Source organism: Gopherus flavomarginatus, chromosome 2, assembly GCF_025201925.1.
Source record: "Gopherus flavomarginatus isolate rGopFla2 chromosome 2, rGopFla2.mat.asm, whole genome shotgun sequence".
NCBI lineage: Eukaryota > Metazoa > Chordata > Testudines > Testudinidae > Gopherus > Gopherus flavomarginatus.
Genome location: NC_066618.1, coordinates 179,057,161 through 179,078,472, shown reverse-complemented (window position 1 = coordinate 179,078,472; position 21,312 = coordinate 179,057,161). Strand labels below are relative to the sequence as shown.

The 21,312-nt window shown below is 40.2% G+C and overlaps 1 protein-coding gene across 2 annotated transcripts in view; it reads left to right on the top strand.

Annotated features, from left to right (window-relative positions):
* Positions 1-15,579, top strand: part of LYRM4 (LYR motif containing 4) — a 179,228-nt gene extending 163,649 nt beyond the window's left edge. Inside the window, exon 4 of one of the 2 annotated variants that reach the window (XR_007772578.1) lies at positions 15,200-15,295. Coding sequence is in view for 1 of the 2 variants with exons in the window: in XM_050940366.1 (XP_050796323.1) it covers positions 15,200-15,277 (78 nt within the window). In the remaining variant the exon portion in view is untranslated. Of the gene's footprint in view, positions 1-15,199 lie in introns of both variants that reach the window. The other variant, XM_050940366.1, reaches the window with a different exon arrangement.
* Positions 15,580-21,312: the final 5,733 nt, after the last annotated feature.

Below are 21,312 nucleotides of genomic sequence, written 5' to 3'. Positions count from 1 at the left end.
AAACATCTGAATTATCTGATCACTTGCTAAGTTGTGGGGATACCACAACAACTGCAAAAGTTGAACAAGTGGATTCCAAAGTGACAATGGAACTAGAAAATATTGGTAATTTTGTCAAAGAAGGAAAGAAACCTACCCTGAAGACATTGTATTATGGCCAAAATTTGTTTAATTGGATATGATAGCATATTTCTTAGGCCATGTCTACATCTAAAGTTTTGCAGCGCTGGTTGTTACAGCTGTATTAGTACAGCTGTATAGGGCCAGCGCTGCAGAGTGGCCACACTTACAGCAACCAGCGCTGCAAGTGGTGTTAGATGTGGCCACACTGCAGCGCTGTTGGGCGGCTTCAAGGGGGGTTCCGGGAACGCGAGAGCAAACCGGGAAAGGAGACCAGCTTCGCCGCGGTTTGCTCTCGCGTTCCGCGAACCCCCCTGCAAACCGCAGGGAAGGAGACCTGCTTGCTCGGCGGTTCGGGGAACGCGAGAGCAAACCGGGAAAGGAGACCCGCTTCGCCGCGGTTTGCTCTCTCGTTCCCGGAGCCACCCAGCAAACCGCAGGGAAGGAGACCTGCTTGCTCGGGGCTCCGGGAACGAGAGAGCAAACCGGGAAAGGAGACCCGCTTCGCCGCGGTTTGCTCTCTCGTTCCCGGAGCCACCCAGCAAACCGCAGGGAAGGAGACCTGCTTGCTCGGGGCTCCGGGAACGAGAGAGCAAACCGGGAAAGGAGACCCGCTTCGCCGCGGTTTGCTCTCTCGTTCCCGGAGCCACCCAGCAAACCGCAGGGAAGGAGACCTGCTTGCTCTGGGCTCCGGGAACGAGAGAGCAAACCGGGAAAGGAGACCAGCTTGATTACCAGAGGCTTCCTCCTTCCACGGAGGTCAAGAAAAGCGCTGGTAAGTGTCTACATTGGATTACCAGCGCTGGATCACCAGCGCTGGATCCTCTACACCCGAGACAAAACGGGAGTACGGCCAGCGCTGCAAACAGGGAGTTGCAGCGCTGGTGGTGCCCTGCAGATGTGTACACCTTCAAAGTTGCAGCGCTGTAACTCCCTCACCAGCGCTGCAACTTTCTGATGTAGACAAGCCCTGAGTAAATAAACCAAAAAATGTAGGTAATGTGGAAAATTTGAGAGGAGAGTATGAGTTTGCAGGACGAAAGCAATTTAAAGGTCTTCATGAATCCCATTTTCTGAAGATGCAGAAAAATGGTACGATAGAAGTGAGAATTTGGTTGATTTTTTTTCAGAAACCATTAAGGCAGTCTGTTATGTTTGCAAGTTATTCCCTGACCATAGTAAAGGAAAACAAACATTTGTTAATGGGCACTCTAATTGGAGAAATGTTGCAAGACATATTGCTGATCGTGAAACTTCCAAAGCTCATATTAATGCTGTGTGTAAGTTCGTTCAGAGGTGTAAATTATCTGGAAGAATTGATTCTGTGTTATGGGCTCAGTTTGAAAAGGCATGTTCTTATTGGAAGAAAGTGCTGAGACATGTTGTTGCCACGGTCAAACTGCTGTCTTCTTTGGGACTACTTTTAAGAAGATATGATAAGCCATTGTCAAATCAAAAAGGTAATTTTTTAACCTGCCTTGAATATTTTAGTGAATTTGATGATTTTCTCAAAGAACATTTGAAAAATTATCAGTATTATGGCTCAGGGAAGTCCAACTTTTTAACGCACCAAACCTACAATGAATTCATCACTATAATGGCAGAGCAGCTCAGAAACCAATTCACTGATGAAGTAAAGGATGCCAAGTACTATTCCGTAATTGGTGATTCAACACCAGATGTGAGACATGTAGACCAATTAACATTAATTTTAAGATATGTGACTGGCAATGGTGAGATTGTAGAGCAATTTCTTTGTTTTGTCCTGCTAAAATTCCCCAGTTCTGAATGTCTAGAGACAACTGTTTTAGAAATCATTGCAAATTTAGCTTTGGACATCAAAAGTTGTCGTGGCCGGAGCTTTGATAATGCCGCAAATATGGCAGGAAAATATTCAGGTCTACAGGCAATACTGAGCAATGCAAGCACTTCTGCTTTATTCGTACCATTTTCCAGCCATTCCTTAAATTTAATCTGCAATGCTGCAGCCGAATCTTGTGCAGGATCTACACATTTTTTTTACTTAGTTCAAAACATGTATGCCCTTTTTCGGTTTCCACACATCAGTGGAGTATGCTGCAATCACGCTTGGAGCAGACAAATTAAAAAACATTTGATAGTCGAAAGAATTTGTGACACCAGGTGGTCTGCTTGTGCATGTGCTATTTTGGCTTTGAAAATGAGCTATGATGATATAAAGAAAACCTTATTAGACATAGCCACATCAAATTCTGAAAAACAGCGTGCGAAAACTGAAGCAAAATCCTTAGCAGAAAAGTTTGGAAAATACGATATTGCTGTTTTTACTCTTTTGTGGAACTGTTTACTTCAAAGAATTAATGCCATCAGCAAATTGCTGCAAAAGGTTGATACAAATTTATTGAATGCTGCGTAATTGTTAGCTTCGGTTAAAAGTTTGTCATGGAAGTTCAAAATGACTATAGCTCAGTGGAAGCAGAGGCACTAACATTAACAGAAAATATAGGTTTCTTTGCTATATCTGGTGAGAAGCGTAAAAAAAGAAAGTTATTTTTCGATGAAACTAGAGACAATGAAATCAATTTAAAAGGGAAAGAGAAGATCGTTGTTGAGACCATTACTGTTATTTGTGACACAATAATAGTGCAATTGCAGAGTAGAGGTGAATCTCTAAAGAAAACGTGATTTATTTTGCGTCTTTTTTGACAGAAGTATGGACAAAAATGCAAAAAATCACTACAGTAAGAAATTAAGTGAATTCTGCCGAGAGAACATAGACACAAATCTTTTTGAAGATGAAGTGAAACATTTAATTTATTTTATTGAAAATGATGAGGTCTGTGCTTCAAGATCACCAGGTGATTTGTATAGACTTTTACGTGACAGTTTGCAGTCAATCTTTTCAAATCTAGAAACCATTCTGAAAATATTTTTTACGATACCTGTCACAGGCTTCTGGTGAACCTTCTTTTTCTGTATTGAAACAAGTTAAAAATTATTTAGAAATACAATGAGTCAGGAATATTTGACAAGTTCATCAATATTGACAATTGAAAGTGCCTTTTTACAAAATATTACTTACGATGACTTACGTGACGATTTTGTAAAGAAAAGTGTAGAAACAAAGCTATCTGAATTTTTTTTTCAAATTGAATAAATTTCTTCACAGGAAGTTAACTTTTATTTTTCCATTCATGCATCATCTATACTTTTTATTTTTACACATTTTTCACATTAGCGTAATGCAAATATAAACTTTCATCTAGACCATAAGTTCTCAAACTGTGGTCCAAGAACTCCATTCAGGTGGACCGAGGAAAGGTTATTAAGGTTTGTTTTTTTTAATAAAGCGCTCTTATCCAAAGCACTTTACAATAGTTAGCTAATGATACAAACAACAATTGGAAAGATCACTAAGTGGTCCACCGAGACCCTCAGCAATTTTCAAGCAGTCTGTGAAAAAAAAGTTAGACTACAAAAACAGTCAAGGTACCTCACTTTATTTTCATTTACTTCATACTACTTAAATATAGGAGGAGGATGAAGAAAAAAAGAATGAAAAATGGGGGAGGGAGATAAGACAGAATGTTCTTTTTCTTGGCTGGGTCCTGAAGGGAGTGAAAATGAAGCTGCGCACAGGGCCCCACTAACTATAAATCCACCACTGCCCATGAGAGCTGTTTGGGGGAGTCCATAGAAGGGATCTGCAAAACTTTCACCCTCAGACTCCGAAGGAGCACGATATCTGCTTGGGGATCCTCCTCATGGAGGCTGCGTTTCATCCTACCTGAGAGCCCTCTCGATCAGACTCCACACACAGCACCTCTGCGGCAGTGCGCAGCACGTCACAAGCCGCGGAACCCACATGGCAGCGTTCCCCCTCCGTGGTGCCTAAGAAGCAGTTGAAGTCAACAGGCCCATCGGCATCACAGAAAAAGGGGGCTTCAGGCAAAAGATCTGTGTCAGGCCACATGCCTTCCCGGGAGCTGCTTGGGAGTACTGCTGCAGTCGGACCCCCTAGCCCAGCCAGGGATTCTCCTCCGACTCCTGGGAGCAGTATGGGGTCCCAGCCTTTAGTAGAGTCATCTATGCCCAAAGCGGGCCCAGGAGCCAAAGAGCAAGTAGGCCGACCAGCACTGAATATGCTAAGCCGGGCGACGGACCTGGCCAAGGCGCTAGACGTCAGGAGGGGCAGCCTTCTACATTGAAAGGATCAAGCCATTCCGCAATTTGGCGCAATTGTTTGTCATGGTGGCCGACAGGATGAAAGGTTGTCCAGTTTCTGCTCAAAGAATTTATTCTTAGATCACTGCCTGCATTCGCTGCTGTTACAATCAGGCAAGGGTGCTACCTCCAGCGATTGTAATGACCCAGTCAACCAGGGCACCTCCTTGGCAGCTTTCCTAGCCCAAGTGGCCGTCCAGGTCATCTGTAGGATGGCCACCTGGTTGTCCACCGTATGTTCACGTCCCATTATATACTTGTCCCAGGCCTGCTGGGTGATGCTGGCTTCAGTAGAGCATTACTGCAAGCTGCTAGACTGTGAACTCCAAGGCCGCCTCTGAGGATACTGCTTGTGAGTCACCTAGAATGAAATCGACATAAGAGCACTTGAAGAATTAAAAACAGTTACCTACCTTTTCACAACTGTCCTTCGAGATGTTTTGCTCATCTCCATTCCATTACCCATCGTCCTATCCATCTGTCGGAGGTGCCGGCAACAAGGAACTGAGGGGACATAGGGTTGGCAGCACCTAATATACCAACGCATGAGCACGGCATTCAAGAGGGCGCTACAGCCAACCCTACGGATACCGCTAAGGCAAAAATCTCCAAGCGACTGTGTACGTGAGCGCGCATACACGTAGAATGGAATGGACATGAGCAGCACATATCGAAAAACAACAGTTACAAAAAGGTAGGTAACCGTTTTTTCTTATGGCATGGTTCATATTTCTATATTGTTCTGCTCCTGTCCTCATTTAGTTAGTTGTCTTGACTAATAAAGTGACCCAGAGTTGATAATTCATGTATTTCCCTTTCCCTGTATGCCCTCCCCTCTACTTGCCTATGCTTCAGAAATAACCATGTTTGAACACAACTGTAATAAGTGCCTGTTGTAATAAGGTTCCTTTTTGCCTCTGTGGACAGAAAGGAAACATTCTAACCATGTCTGGGAGTTATTTTTTAAATGCAATTTGTTTATTAATTAAGTAAAATATAAAGCAAATGTATCCATGTGTCTCAGATTCGATTACTTGCATTATTCCATAAGCAAATGGTTAGTTGCTTGGGGTGAGTTGATGTTGGGTTTTGGTTTTAAATTCCAGATATGCCATCCACAGTAAATCTTAGTATTCAAATCAAGTATGAATAACAAGTAGTAACATTTACAGGGAGAGAAACTTAATGGTTATTTCAAGTTATTTGATAGTCTTTGCTTTATTTTTCTTAATTTTAACAATACAGCTTTAAAATGCTGTCTTATAAGGGAGTTTGGGGGAAAGGGGTTCCTTACCAGCAGTAGCTTGTTCTCCATAAATATTGGCTCCACAGAGCCCTTCTGTAGGTGCTGGACACATAGTCATATGGCCACAGAACCTCTTTGAGCAGTAGTTACCAGCTGGGGTAAAACACATGTCCCTCAAGCCCAGCTATCTGTAGACCAAGGGATTTAAGTGCCGTGGTCACTTCAATGGTCTGTTAATTCCTCACTCTCCATCTGTTGGCGGAGTCATGGAGCCAATCTTTCCTTTTCACATTCATGTTAGTTTTACATGTAGTTGTAAATAGTCCATGGGTAGTTTAATAGTTATGGTATAAACTCAGAAGTCTTAGTTTATTGTTTGGAATGTCTGTTTCTGGGTCACTTTCAAAGTTGGCAGATCTGCTTGGGAAAATGCCAGATGTTCCTCTTACATCGCTATGATCCTCACATCAGAGAAGAATGAAAAATACTTTCCATGTGTTAGGGAAGGGCACTCAGCCCAAGGCTGTGATGCCTTCAAGGCTTCGCCAAAAGGGCCCAGAAGAATTGAAAGACACTTCTCCCACACCATCTCCTCCATAGGGCTCTGGTAGTGCATGAGTTTGTATGCTTTCTCCCAGGAAGATCTCTCCACACATCAGTAATGTGGCCAGTAAACCCTCTCAGTAGCAAACCCCGATACAAAATCCTAAACTGAAAAGGGCTAATGAACCCTGTACACACATGCTCTTAGCTAGCTCTCCCTGCTGTTTATTGAATCCTCATATCCTTTCCACGAATGGTTCCCTCTAAGTCTGGATGTCCTGTTTGTGTCCCCAGAGCTTTTTATTTCCCTTACCTTTCTATAGCAGCTGGTAACACCCAGAAACTGATGAGTCCCTCTCTCACTGTCTTAAACAGGAGCAAAACATCTTTGAGTGCATTTGCATCAATTTAGCTGGGGACGGGATGGAAAATAAAGAGTGCTGGGGGATGCTGCAGGCAGGGAGATAGGCAATAAAAGAAATTAATCAGTGGGGAAAAGATATTTTCTTGTACTCCATTAAGTTTCCCAGGTACGGCTCTTAAAGGTATGATTTTGCTCTGAAAAGTGACTAAAAATGGCACTGTGCAGTTCTGTGTTTGTCAGCAGACTCAGTGGTTTCCATAAAAATGCACTCAGCTTACAAGTGAGATGTCTAATTTCCAACTCTGCAGTTTTGTCTCAAATCTGAGAGTCAAGCTGGGTAAATTTTTCTTCTCTCATACCATCAGCAGTAAGATAGATTCTACAGTCCAAGTTATATCTGTGACACCTGTGATGTTTTGCACAATTATTTCCTAAGTTCCAATCAGTTACAACTCTAATGAACAATAGAATCCAGTTATGTTGGCTCTGCAGAACTAAGGCCACGTCCAGACTAGGAATTAAAATCGATTTTAGATACGCAACTTCAGCTACGGGAATAACGTAGCTGAAGTCGAATTTCTAAAATCGAGATACTCACCAGTCTGGACGGGGCGCCATCGATGTCCGCGGCTCTCCGCGTCGATTCCGGAACTCCGTTCGGATTGATGGAGTTCCGGAATCGATGTAAGCGCGCTCGGGGATCGATACACCGCGTCCAGACTAGACGCGATATATCGATCCCCGAGCAATCGATTTTAACCCGCCGATGCCGCGGGTTAGTCTGGACGAGGGCTATGAGAGTTAAAATGTTGTAATTACTAAAGTTAATGGACATTTTGAATACTACACAGGACTGTTGAGTAAGGTGCCATTTTTAAAGTAGTCACTTTTCAGAGAATTGCACCATAAAGTGACTTTGGAAAATTTGGAATTAGAAACGTAATCATCTGACTTTCAGGTCCACAGTCTCACTAAACAAAACATCTCTTCCTTGGAATGGGTAGGGAGTTAAGGATATTGTTGGCACCTTAAACAGGTTTTCTGAATTTCTAGTTTTCAGAGTATTAAAAACTATAGCATTCTACTAATGTTGTTTTTAGTGACAATATATTTTTATACTTAACGCTGTTTTAAGAGACTTTTCTTCTAAAATTCTATTATTCTTGAGAAAAATTTATCCCACTAAACCTTTTTTATAGCTGTGAAACATTCCACACTAGGTTCTTCTCTTATCATTGCAGCCAGCTGTGATTGAGGGAGAGATCAGTGTTCAAGTGAACCAGGAATAGTAGGAAAGTTTCTTGCTTTTTTTCTGCTACACCCAAATGATCTGTGAATGGTTTGGGAGTTATAGGAAGGAGAGATTCAATCAGTGCTTACTGTTCAGCAACTTTCTTTCCTTTTCTTACTATCAATTTTGCCCATTGATAAAAGTCCATTTTACCCCAGCCCCATACTACTTATCTTACAGCACTTGCCAAATCTGCTGGTGTGAGGGAAAAATCAAGTATGGTTTCATACTATCTTATATCTGATCTGTCCTCTGTCAGGGACTATATTTTGCATGTGCAAGGGAAAGAACTTGATGCTGTAAATATTTTTCATCTCTAACTGCTGTGGTCATCCTTACTGATTTTGTTTTTTCATTGATTAAACTGTTTCAAGAGAATATATCCCTCACACAAACTAACTACAAATATTTGTGGGTAAGAATAAAATAATCCTGTGTAATCATGCTGAACGGTGGCCCAGTTCTATATTGTAAACTGTCTGGGTAGAGAGGCTGTCATCATACTTGTTGATAAAGTGCATAGCACATTATTGGCACTATATAAATATTTAAACATCAAGTAATTCATTCAGATCTGAAGTGTCCCTCTCCATCACTTTGGTCTTCTATTTCCACAGATACTTTCATAAATGTTTTTTATTCTATAACTTTTCTTGGAGGACTAAAGTGTAAATTATACCACCAGTTATACAAAGGGTAAGAAAAAAAAACTGAAGGGAGGTTTGTGGAGCAAATTGTAGGACTTTCTAGGCAAACATCGCTTGTGGTAAATGAACTGTGATGAAAATACTGTGACATTGACCTCTGTACATTGGCTTCCAGCCAGTTACCAAAAGAGTAAATGTCTCATTGTGTATAAATTACAAACATGCTTGGTGAAGAAAGAGCACAGTAAATAGCCATTTAACTCTTTCATGCTTTGTGAGAATCAGTGTGCGGTAATAACATAACACTAGTCAAACATTTTCATTAGAATTGGTGCCAACAGAATATCTTTGTAAAAGAAGTTATTGGGACCTTAGCAATTAATGAATTAAAACTGAAATGTTTAAACACTCTCTTGCAGTCCTGCTGGTATATTGGGGGAAGGTGAGCATCTTAATTTTTCTGCAACTATAAAAGGAATTTCTGTCTGTTCTGTCTAAAGTGTATGTGATCAGGGGATGTACAAAGCTTTAATCATCTTATTGGAAGTTCAAGGCTAACAGTGGTTGAAGAGCTGAGGTTTAGAAGTTTAACTCAAAATACTCTGAAATAAATTCTGGAACTACAAGAAAATCATACAAAGTGCAGGCGGATTATTGAAGATGCAGTGGCATAGTGTTTAGGGCTGAGTGCACACTATGTGTGTCTATGTTTATTGGAAAAATGAGTCAACGTGTATGTCTTTAATGGAGATTTTCATATATCCAAGTCAACCATTCCAACAGTGGATAACATAACCTATTAGCACAGGTGAATAGAAAATAACTACATTGACATTCTCCTCCTGCAAAGAAGCCTGCCCTGCCTGCACACACTATTTCACTCCCAAGCTCTAACAGGTAGAAGAGCTTTGCTTAGCAGAAACATTGTTTTTTAACTTCTTAGTGAAATTTTTGTTTAAGCTTTAATTTATTAGCTTTCCTTATTCCCCAAGATAGTAGAGGGAGAATGCTGAATCTTAGGTCATGTATACATTGGGTATTTTCCTGAGTTGCTAGCCACCAGAATAGCACCACCAGTACAAATCCCTAGTGTTAGCAAAGGAAGCCGCAGCATGCCACAGTGGCACTCCTCTGGGGTGCCAATGAAAATCACAACTTCCCATCTCTACGTAAGAGGTTTTCACCAGTGCAGTTACAACCATGGCTGGCCAGTGAGTGCTGGAAACAAAATATGCTCCATATGGCCAAAACCTTAGATCAGTGTTTCCCAAACTTGGGACGCCGCTTGTTTAGGGAAAGCCCCTGGCGGGCCGGGCCAGTTTGTTTACCTGCCAAGTCCGCAGGTCCGGCTGATCGCGGCTCCCATTGGCCACAGTTCGGTGCTCCAGGCCAATGGGGGCTGCAGGAAGCGGCACGGGCCAAGGGACATTGTACCTTTGTACAACCTGGATGGCGATGTCCCAAGGCTGAAACCTGAACTGCAACTTTTCCTTTGTTTCAAAGGAAGAGGCAGAGGAGGTTGAGCATCTGACTTCTGAATCAGGCAAACATCTAAGGCATACTGGCCGCCGCTTCCAGCAGCTCCCATTGGCCTGGAGCAGCAAACCGCGGCCAGTGGGAGCTGTGATGGGCTGGACCTGCGGACGCAGCAGGTAAACAAACCAGCCCGGCCCTCCAGGGGCTTTCCCTACACAAGCGGTGTCCCAAGTTTGGGAAACACTGCCTTAGATGTTTGCCTGATTCAGAAGTCAGATGCTCAACCTCTCCTGCCTCTTCCTTTGAAACAAAGGAAAAGCTGCAATTCAGGTTTCAGCCTTGGGACATCGCCATCCAGGTGTACAAAGATCTTGACAAAGTCCTCTAATAAAATGAGGGAAGAGGAAGGCCTGGTATCCAAATATAAGACACAAGTAGAAGAGGAATTAATCTTTTTGAGAGGGAAAAAACAAGCTTTGCCTTGTATATAATAAGAGCCTTTAAATCCATGACAGTATACACAGATTATTTTAAAAATGCAGTGCAAGGTTTTAGATATGAGCTCAGAGAGACAGCAAATCTCATCTCAAAACCAGAAAAGAAAATAAGTGATCTGTTGACAGTTTAAAAAAGAAGTTGTAATGGCTAAACCTGTGACCAAGCTATAATGAGAAATTCTTCTCCAGTTTATTTAACTAACCTCAAAAACATCTACTGCAGATTTGGCTGGGATTTAACAGTACATTCTCTCTTCCCCTTCCCCCACCTCCAAGTGATACAAACACAAATGTTAATATTTAAAACTTCCCAGGCGGCTACTTTAAAACCAAACATCTCTTACAAAGCTGAATTGAACCATCTGGTAGAAGTCACTGACATAGCAGTAAGTGCTGCCTCTTGAAAACCTGATTCAGCAAAGTGGAGGGAAGGCTGAAATTAGTAGGGGGATTTGTGTCAACTGAGGAGGCCTCCAAAGCTGAAATTGCAGCACGGATCAGCTAGGAATTCATCCTCCTTGCTTTTCTTCATGGCAGGATGAAATCTCCATTCCCCAAAATTGACGTAAGTAAAAAACAGATTCTTTATACTGTCCTAGAACTTTAAAATTCCCCTGTTGTGCAAGGTGACAAGGTAGGTGAGAGAGTATATTTCATTGGACCAACTTTACTCATAGACTCATAGGTCAGAAGGGACCAATCTGATCATCTAGTCTGACCTCCTGCACAAGGCAGGCCACAGAACCCCACCCATCCAATTTTATAACAACCCCTATCCCAGGACCGAGTTATTGAAATCCTCAAAATTGGTTTGAAGACCTCAAGCTGCAGAGAAACCACCAGCAAGCGACCCGTGCCCCACGCTGCAGGGGAAGGCGAAAAACTTCCAGGGCTCCTGCCAATCTACCCTGGAGGAAAATTCCTTCCCGACCCCAAATATGGCGATCAGCTAAACCCTGAGCATGTGGGCAAGAGTCACCAGCCAGCACCCAAGAAGGAATTCTCTGCAGTAACTCAGTTCCCATCCCATCCAACATCTCCCCGCAGACCATTGAGCAGACCTATCTGGTGGTGTTGTTCTGCAGGATGGTTGCCAATAAACAACATTGAGTTCATGTAGAAAAGACTCTCCCTTCTTCCAGGACAGATCTGTTAGTTGCAAAACATTTTTTAAGGCTTGTTAGGTATTTAATTTCATGCTGATAAGCACATTGTAAATCAGCAGGAGCTGCTAAAAACAGGCCACTTAGTTGAGAGCCTAAATATAGATCTCAGAGCCTAATTTGGATAGCTCAGTGGTTTGAGCATGGGCCTGCTAAACCCAGGGTTGTGAATTCAATCTTTGAGGGGGCCATTTAGGGATTTGGGGCAAAAATCTGTCTGGGAATTGGTCCTGCTTTGAGCAAGGGGTTGGACTAGATGACTTCCTGAGGTCCCTTCCAACCCTGAGATTCTGTGAAACCATCTATGAATATTTTGGCCTAAAATATTCAACTATATTAATTTAGTTAAATGTCATTGCATGGTTTATAATATAGCAATAATTACTACTCTGCAGCCTGCCACATAACCCACATGTTGTGTGGTCTGCCTGATATAAATTACATTTGTTGGAGGCCTATACTATTTTTTTCTTTTTGTGAAATAATATGGCTTTTCCTAAATTGTGTATACTATTTCTCTTTTCATATACTCTATATACTACATCTACTCCCAGTGTTGTCATGGGCTTTTGTTGACTTAATTCTGTATGCTAAGGGAGTGGAACATTTGCTGGCAAGAAACGCTGCTATTCCTTTAAGAACGACACATTAATCTTTCCTTCAGTGAATAGTCAGTCTAAAACCCAGTGCTTTACAAATTTCAGACCAGGCTGTTTATCAAGAGGAGACTGTTCATTTTTTTAGAAGGGCAACTTTATGCAAAGATGCATTTGTGACAGTATGGGGAGTGGATAGCAAAATGTAACTTAATAGCTGCTAGCTTTTTCTTTTTTAAGTAAGCCAATACAGGTTTAAAACATTGAATTTTGACTTTTATTATGCTCTCTAGATTCATGCTGCATTGAGGCACTGTCACAAGTATTTGCAGTCAATTATACTTTGTAATATATCAGATTCTATGTAATACCCTCTACGTAAGTGTAAATAGTTTATATAAATTATGCCATCTTTTTCGTCCTATTTCAGTAACCACAAGCTGAGCTTTTTTTTCCCTACGTTAATAATTCAATGGGAGCTAATGAGTTCTCTTATGAAAACCAAGACACTTATTTAGTTGGCTGAATATGGATTTAGAAGCCAAACGTTAAACTCCTTTTAAAAAGAATCTTGGCCTCCGCTACTTTCTTTAGCCTAAACTTCCTCTTCCTCTACCTCTTAACTGTTCTGTATGTCAGTTGGTTGCTACCCTCTGCCCCAGAGGTGGCTGTGATTCACTGGGAGTGTACGCAGAGTTTCTAAAGCAAGCTCAAAGGTAATTAACACATAAAATAATACGGAGAAAATTTATTATTTGGATTACCGTAGCGGCTAGGAGTCCTGTTCATGGACCATGAACCCACTGTGCTAGGTGCTGTACAAACACAACCTGCACCCAAAGAGCTTATGGTCTAAGAATGAGAGAAGACAACATTTGGATAGAGACATACTGGAGAGTACAAGGAAACAAACAAACAATATTTACAGGCAGTGGTCTCAGTATACCAACAGCCTAACCATTGTGTAGGCATCATGGCAACACAGGGTTTGAAGGAGGATAATGTTAGCTTTGCTGATATTTTTTTTTTTTTTTGGCGGGGCGGGTGGTGGAGGGAGGGAGGGTTTCGTCCAAACATAAGGGTCAGCATAGGAGAAAGCAAAGCTGCTTGTTCAAGAATTTAACAAGTGGGTGATGGAGGCTGGCACTGTGGGCCAGTCACAGGTGAGAGTTGACATCTCAATAGTGAATGAGAGATGATAGGGAGGGGCGGGGATAGGCCACAAACAGCCTTGAAAGTGATGACAAGTAGCTTGTGTTTGATGCAGTAGCGAAGAGGGGTCAGTGGAGTGATGCAAAGGAGTCAAAACGGCAGGCTAGGAAAATGATCATTTCACCAACTTTTTTAATAGATCTGAGCAGGGCCTGGCTGCATTTGTCATTTGGATAGGGAAGGTTGTATTTTAGAGATGTTACACAGACAGAATCAACAATATTTAGACATAGTCTGGAAGTGAGGACCCATAGAGAGGTCCTAGTCAAAGATGACACTCAGGTTACTGGCCTGAGTGACAGGCAAGATGGTAGTGTTGTCTATTGTGTTAGAGGAAAGAGGAAGCAGAGAACTACTAGGGGGGATAATTAAGAGCTTGGTTTTAGCCCTGTGGAGCTTGAGCTGACTACTAGACATCCATATGGAGATGTCAGAGGAATACGCCAAGATTTTATTTTGGACAGGGTAAGAGAGAGAGATCTGTGAGTTGTCAGTATAGAGAAAATAGTTGAATTGGTGTTTATGGATAAGATCACCAACAGATAATGGCAGAGGGAGAAGAGAAAGGGAACCCAGGACAGAGCCCTGCAGAAGCACACAAAGTTGGAGGAGGGACAGTCCTCCCCAGGACACACTGAATAAGTGATTAGAGAGGTAGGAGAACGAGGAGAGAACAAAAATCACAGAAACCAAGGGAGGATGAGATTTCAAGATAATGACCATGGATGACTCTGTCAGAGGTGGCCAACAAGTTAAGGAAGATGAGAATGAAGAACTGGTTCTGAGATTTGGCTAGGAAAAGGTCATTGGAGACTTTGGCTAAAGTGATTTCAGTGGAGTGCAAGGGGTGGAGGATGGATTGGAGAGAGTCTAGGGTGGAATTAGAGGAGAACTACTCCAAGCAGTGATTGTAAACAGCACATTCAATGAGCTTAGAGATGAGAAGGAGATGGGATTGTAGTTAGAGAAGCATATGGGGTCAAGGAGTATTTTTTTTCAGATGAGAGAAATTAAACTGTGCTTGTATTGTGAGAGAAAAGCTAGAGGAGAGGGGTAGGTTATAGAGAACAGTAAGGGAGATGAGTGTGGGTGTGACAGATCAAGGGATGGGACTGGATGGGGTCACTGGGAATAGGGAGCAATCAGGAAGGAGCAGATAGAGCTGGTGGGAATACTAGAGGGATGATAACAAGAATGGGGGAAAGAGGAGGAGGAGGGCGGATGCTGTGTTGCAGAAGAGGGGTGTGGTGAGAGCTATGGGTGAGTGGCAGGTGGACAAAGTGCCACCCCCAATCAATTTAGCATTGTCTGTAATGTTTTAGTATTTGACTATAAAGTACAGAGATCCTGGGTATGAATAGCATGTTATAACAGCATGTTATGAACAAGAAGCTATTTCTACCCATTACATGTTACTGATATACAAATTGTGCAGGGGACCCTATTCCCCTCAACTAATTTTAAGGCAAATTAATTTGTAAATACCAAAGGAGTGGGTAAACAACTACTGTGCATTATAAATTCTTATAATGTTCCCTTCTATTTGTCTAAGTATATTTTGCATTTCCTTTCTCTGTAGTTAATTGTATATATGTATGCATATCTTTTTCCTTACATTGTCAGTACTGCGTTGAGAATTTAAGTATGTGGCTGCTTTATGCATTATCATTTTTTGCTGGCTGGGTTGATGCTGATGAACAACGTTGTGGAAAGAATTTACAGACTACCTACTTTCACTTTTGTTCTCAGTTGTGCATTTTTACTTCCCTTACAGAACTGAAGCCATTCCCCATTGGCCCTCCAGGCCTGTCGTTTCTGAAATATTTTTTGTTTTATTTCAGGTTACCATTGGTCAACTCTATTCAACCCAGAAACTTGTTATTGAGAGTCCAGAAAACAGAGATAATCTGATCATCTAGCACCATGGGACCATCCTCAGCATTCTGTAGTGCTGCACATCCATAGCATATCCAACATAGTGTGTATGCACCCTGCCTGAGTTTGAAAAACTGATCCGTCTAGTAAAAGATAAAGCTTTTGAGATGCTCAGTTTTGGAAACCAAAACAGTCTAGAATTTCTCTTCTTATGGTTCATGCACTAAAATGTACTGCTAAGCCTACAATAGCATATGATGTATTCCTAATATCCCCATTGCTAGTATTTCATGTGTAATGAGACTGTTTCTTGGCCTTATTTGATAATAAAATTCCATGAACCAAATACTTGTAATCCGATATTTTCTTCTCCCAATGATCTTGCTAACTTACCTGGCTCATAAAGGATACCAGTTATGTTTCAACCAATGATACAATTGTTTAAAATTATTTTTTACATTGAGTTAATATAGAAATATGCAGTTTACAGTGAATAAACTAAATAACTGAATTTGTATGGACCTGATGTGGGTAAATTCGTGTTAAATAATTTATTCATTAAAGCCATGTGAAATTTGACAGAGGCCTTTAAGTACAACAAAGATATTTTGTTATATCCTAGACCTCAACACCTACAAATATCAAAGGTTAGATTGTATGTTTTCATTTAAAGCACATTCTCTTTAAATTTCATAAATGACAGACAAACCTGACTAATTTTTGTTTTGTTAATGTGAAACTCAAACTTTCCTGGAAGCTTACCTGTCTCATCTCACTTCTCAGTTAATAGCTCAGTAATCAAATTTTAGCTTCATGTTACTTAGACTTCAGAACTTTTAAAATAAAATTTCATCACTGTTCCTTATTTTAATATACTAAACTGCAACTGGCAATATAAAGGAACAAAGCATATTGTGCTATACAGAAATTTTGTATGTTACCCTTATTACAGATACTTGCAAAGTTAGGTAACTGAGTGTGAATGGTAAGGTTGGTATACTTAATTCAGAATTCATACCAATATTTTCTCATTTCTGTTGAGGAGTGTGCAAATTTCTACACGCTGGCTTAGTGTCTCATGCCTGTTCTACAGGGATTATCTCTAGAGCCTAAAGGCAGTTCAGTCTTTATGCCTGTTCAGTACTGGATCCAGTGAAACTCCCAAGGTGGTTGCTTACTACATTCTAGTCACCTTCACTTACTTACAGCAGTGGTCTCCAAAGTGAGGTGCACAAGAGGATCCTACAGGGTGCGCGGCGGGAGTCCGAGTGGCTTTTTTTTTTTTTTAAGCGGCAAAAATGGTAGAGCCGGCCCTGCAGCGTGGCAGGGGGTGCATGCTCAAAATTTTTTTTACTGATAGGGTAAAGTTTGGAGACCACTGACTTCCAGTAATGCCACAAAAAAAATGTTTTAAGAACATCCATTTGTTGAACTGAATAAATATAGCCAATAGCAAACAGACATTTCTAAAGCTTTCTATAATTATCTATGGGCCTCATTCAATGCACATGTTGAGTAGCATTTTGAAAGAGAGAGGGTTTCTCGTAAGCCACCAACTCAGTAGCTTCACCTTAAGATTCCCCTTTCTTGCAATGGTCCTGAACTCTGCAGGAGAGAAAATTCTTGAACTGCTTTAAAATGCTTTTTTTTTTTAATTTGAAAAGTAAATTACACCTGTTAAGACACTGTGCAAAACAAGAATGGAATTTTTTTTTAAATCTAGTTTTATTCAATTCAGTGCTCTGAGTTCATTATGTTTTCCACTAGAATGTACAGAAAAATTACTGTGTAAAGCTTCAGCACATTGTACAGCGAGAGCTTTATATGAAGTAGACAGAACTTTAAACTAGGACCTTGTGTGTTACCCTTAAAGAAGCTGCATTTGTGGAAGCAAAGGACCATACTTTCTATTTCTTTGTAAACTAAAGAGAGAGTATCAAACTGAAATGACAGAACTAAGCAATGAATGTATGTAAGTGATTAATTTAGAAGTACTAATTCCCAAGACTTATTTATAAAATTGTAGAATTTGTAGAATTACCTGTATTTTAATACAGCATTCTGTTAACTATGCAAAGAGTATGCAAAATAAAGTGCCACTACTGTATTTAAGGCTACAAACTTGCCTTAATATTGCTTTTCACATGGAAAGCAGATACTGTAGTATTTCTCCATTTGTTAGATACATAAATACAGCAAATAGTGCCTTGTTTTTAAACTGTAGTACATGGCATTCTGCCTAGTTTAAAAAATCTTTTAATAAAATGATATTAATGCTGTAGCAAAGTGAACTAACACTTTAAAATCCTAAAATACACCTAACCAAGCTAATTAAAACACTAGCATTGATGGTAAAAGGCGGGAGGGGGAGATTTAAGTGCCACTAAAGCATTTAATAGCAGTAAGATGTTAATTTTATGTTTTCTTCAAATAAATTTTACAGAAGAAAATCATGGCAGGTCTAGCAGTTTGCATTGCTAATAAAAATTATACAAGTGTCTTCTGCGAGACACAGTATAGATACATGTATAATATTACTACAGCCCTTCTAAGGGTATGTCTATACTGCAATTAAAACCCTCAAATGGCCCATGCTAGCTGAATTGGGGTCACAGGGCTTGTGCTAAGGGTCTTTTTAATTGCATTGTAGACCTTCTGGCTTGCTGGAACCCAGGCTCCAGGACCTTGCTAGGTGGGAGGGTCTCAGAGCTTGGGCTGCAGCCCAAACTTCTACACTGCAATTAAACAGCACCTTACCCTGAACCTTGTAAGCCTAAGTCAGCTGACACGGGCCAGCCACAGGTGTCTAACTGCAATATAGACATACCATATGTCTCATCGGTCACATTTTCCTTAGCCTGCAAAGGGGCACCTGTAGTTTTAAGGATGCATATTGTACATATATGCCAAGCCAACTGAAAACAACATTAACAAAACGGAGGCCTCTGTGCATAGAAATATGTCATACAAAGTAGGTTGAGAAGGCTCATTTTATTTTCTCATTTGAGGGATCAATTACATAAGACTTCAAGAAGTTATCCATGAGCTTATACAGCATGGCTACATTGCTTAGTTTCTTAGCTTACCTAAGGACACTGTTCAGTCCTTAAGCACTAACCAACTTCAGTTATACAAAAGATATAAAATTACTGTATTTAATAAGGTGCAAAGTTAGAAAATGAAATAATCTTGAAATAATCTAGTACAATGATTACTTGTAAATTGCAACACAATTAGAGCATTTAAGGATGCTCCTTGGAGCAGGTGTATACAACAAGAATGTCTGTTTCCCGCACTGATGCACAGTATGTGTATCTTCTATTAATATTAATGATAGTAGCATGTGCAAATCTATTACACGTGACTGGAACAAGAGACCTATTATTCTCTGTTAATGCATAATGATTAATATTGCATTTGTTGAGATAACATATCCCCTGTATATAAAAACTATTGTCAAATACTTTATGAAAGTAATCCTATCAACTATGGAATGAAAATGTACTATTGTACTTCCCACTGCTCATTTAAAAATACCTTTTTTTGATATTCTGTTTTCACTGGTTATCCATGAAATTGTTTACTGGATTTGTCTGAGCAATGGAAACAATATAAATATGTGAACATTGTTGATAAAAGGGTTCCCAGTGATTTAATGTAATGTCTTCCTATTCCAAAAGGGGTATTTGTTTCTGATTTACAGCAGAAGAAAATGTTAAGAACTCTTACTAATTCTGTAATAATAATTCTTAAAATTACTTAGTAAGATACTTGTTTTTGTAGTATTACACTGAAAGATCACTTGCTTCACACATGTACCTTCAGCTGTCCCTGATCTCAGCAACCTTTGACTTTAGTGATTTGGAAATGATGTGGCTCAGTTATGCTCCAAAATTTGGCTGTTTACATATATCAAAGGTCAAATAAGAGCTTTTAATAGAAAAATGCAAACAATATTCTCAAAGAGCAGAAGACAACCTCTGAACTGCCCTAACATGAGTACTGTCTAAAGGACAGGCAGTTCTGCAACACTGTTGACATCTGATTAGATAATCCTACTACATTTAGAGGACCTATTTTAAAAGACCTGGAAATACCAGCAGTATGGCCATAGTGAGGTGAAGCAGACGCAAGGTTACATACAAATGTTTTTACCTGCTGATCACATATACTGTTCTTATTTAAACATGCCATCAACATAGGGATGTTAAACTGACTCTGCTGTAGCAAAACTGTACGAACTCTTTCTAGCCTAGTGCGTCATTAACAGCATCACTTGTGCCTCCTAACACGTAAGACACACAGGAGAGCATGTTTTTGTGGAAGGCTCAAGAGCACATTTCCTGCCACACACCCGTGCCTCCTTAACACTTTGCAGAAGCACCTCCACTAAACTTCTAGCAAGGATCTCCATTTCTCCACAGGTACATAGGACAGAACTGAGAGGGAGTGGTCAGCTAACCTCTGAAAGTTCCCCTGCTCATTCCAGAGATATCTAGGGTGAAATCCTAGCCTCATTTAAGTAGGTGAAAAAATGCCCATTATCTGAAATGGTGCAGAATTTCACTCTTAGAGTGAACACTAATGCTACTGGAAGCAGCATTAGCACTTGTGAGCTCCACCTGGGGGTGGGGTCCTACTGTGCATTCACTAGGAAGGAAGAGGGGAGGGAAGAACCATGTTGCCTGGAGCAGAAAGCTAGCAGGGCAGCTGAATCTCCACAGATCTTGGAAGAGCCATTAATTTAGGGCAGGAACCCCACTGGCCATTCCAGTGGAAGAAAATTCTTTCACCCAATTAGAATGTGTTGCTTTTTTCCTATTTTATATATATATATATATATATATAAAAAAGAGGGGAGGGGAATATGGACCAGAGTTGCTCAATCTGAGGGCAAAAGGGGAAATAAATCTACTTCCTCCTTAAAATGAACATATTCCACTAATCTAAAGAAAAATTTGGAACTCTCAAAATTGTACAGTGCTTAGATACCACAGTGCTAGGTGCTTTAAAAATACCTAGGAGATTCCATAGGTGATGAAATATTAATATTTTAGAGGAAATGAATCTTCCTATTTTACTTTGCTATGCTATTTTTAAACCCACTAAGTACTGCAGTTTTATGAGTGAGAAATTGGGGGTTAAATTATGCATGCAAACAATTACTATTCTGCATTCAGAATAAGAACTATGAAGACCTGTAAGGAATTTACAAGACTTCTTTTGAAAAATAGTACATAAAATATTTATACCAGCGTTTGGAAATTCTTCTCACTGAGAACAAGCCTTTTCTTTTTTTTTTTTTTTAAAAAGTAAAGATCTTTCATTATCGTGCTGAAAGGCAAGCAAATACATTTTGTGCTTGGACAGGTGAATTTTCATGACAAATTCTGTATTACCATAGACCTGCATTGGGGAGCAATTTTCAAATAGACCAAACAGGTAATCAAATTTTAACTAAGAATTCTGATCCAGATCATCTCCACTACCTTCATTCAATATACTGGTCCAGCTCCAGATCCCACTGATGTAAACAGGAGCAGAATCCAGCCTTAAGAGCAGATTGAAAGCCCAGGCCTTTCAAAATTGATACTGTAAAGGCAAGTGTAATTTACATGCAACTTTGTAGATCTTGACAGCACTAAATTATGTTTAACTTCACACTATCTTTCTACCTTCTATCAACCCATCTTGATCATGTATAACTATTAGTGAGAAGTTTCCTATTGTGTGTATTTAAATATACAAAGAAAGAATAATAACTGTTTCCTATATGCAGCAAAAATCAAATTGCTTAACAAATTTAGCATGTGTTAGTTTGGTTTCCTTCATGCCCAAGCAATTTAATCTAACCCCTTTAAAAAAAAAAAAAAGTTCAGATGCACTATTTGTTGTTTTACAAATGTCTATAAAAGCCTTTGGTTATATTTCTTCCTTTGATCCTAGACAACCTTGTCTAAGCCACAGGGACCATAGAAATCTGCACACACAGAACTGGAGTTTTTCCAAACATTCTTACAACCTTTAAGATTTCATGTTTTCAATTAGTTTTTTAGAAAATCTTCACATACAACAGATA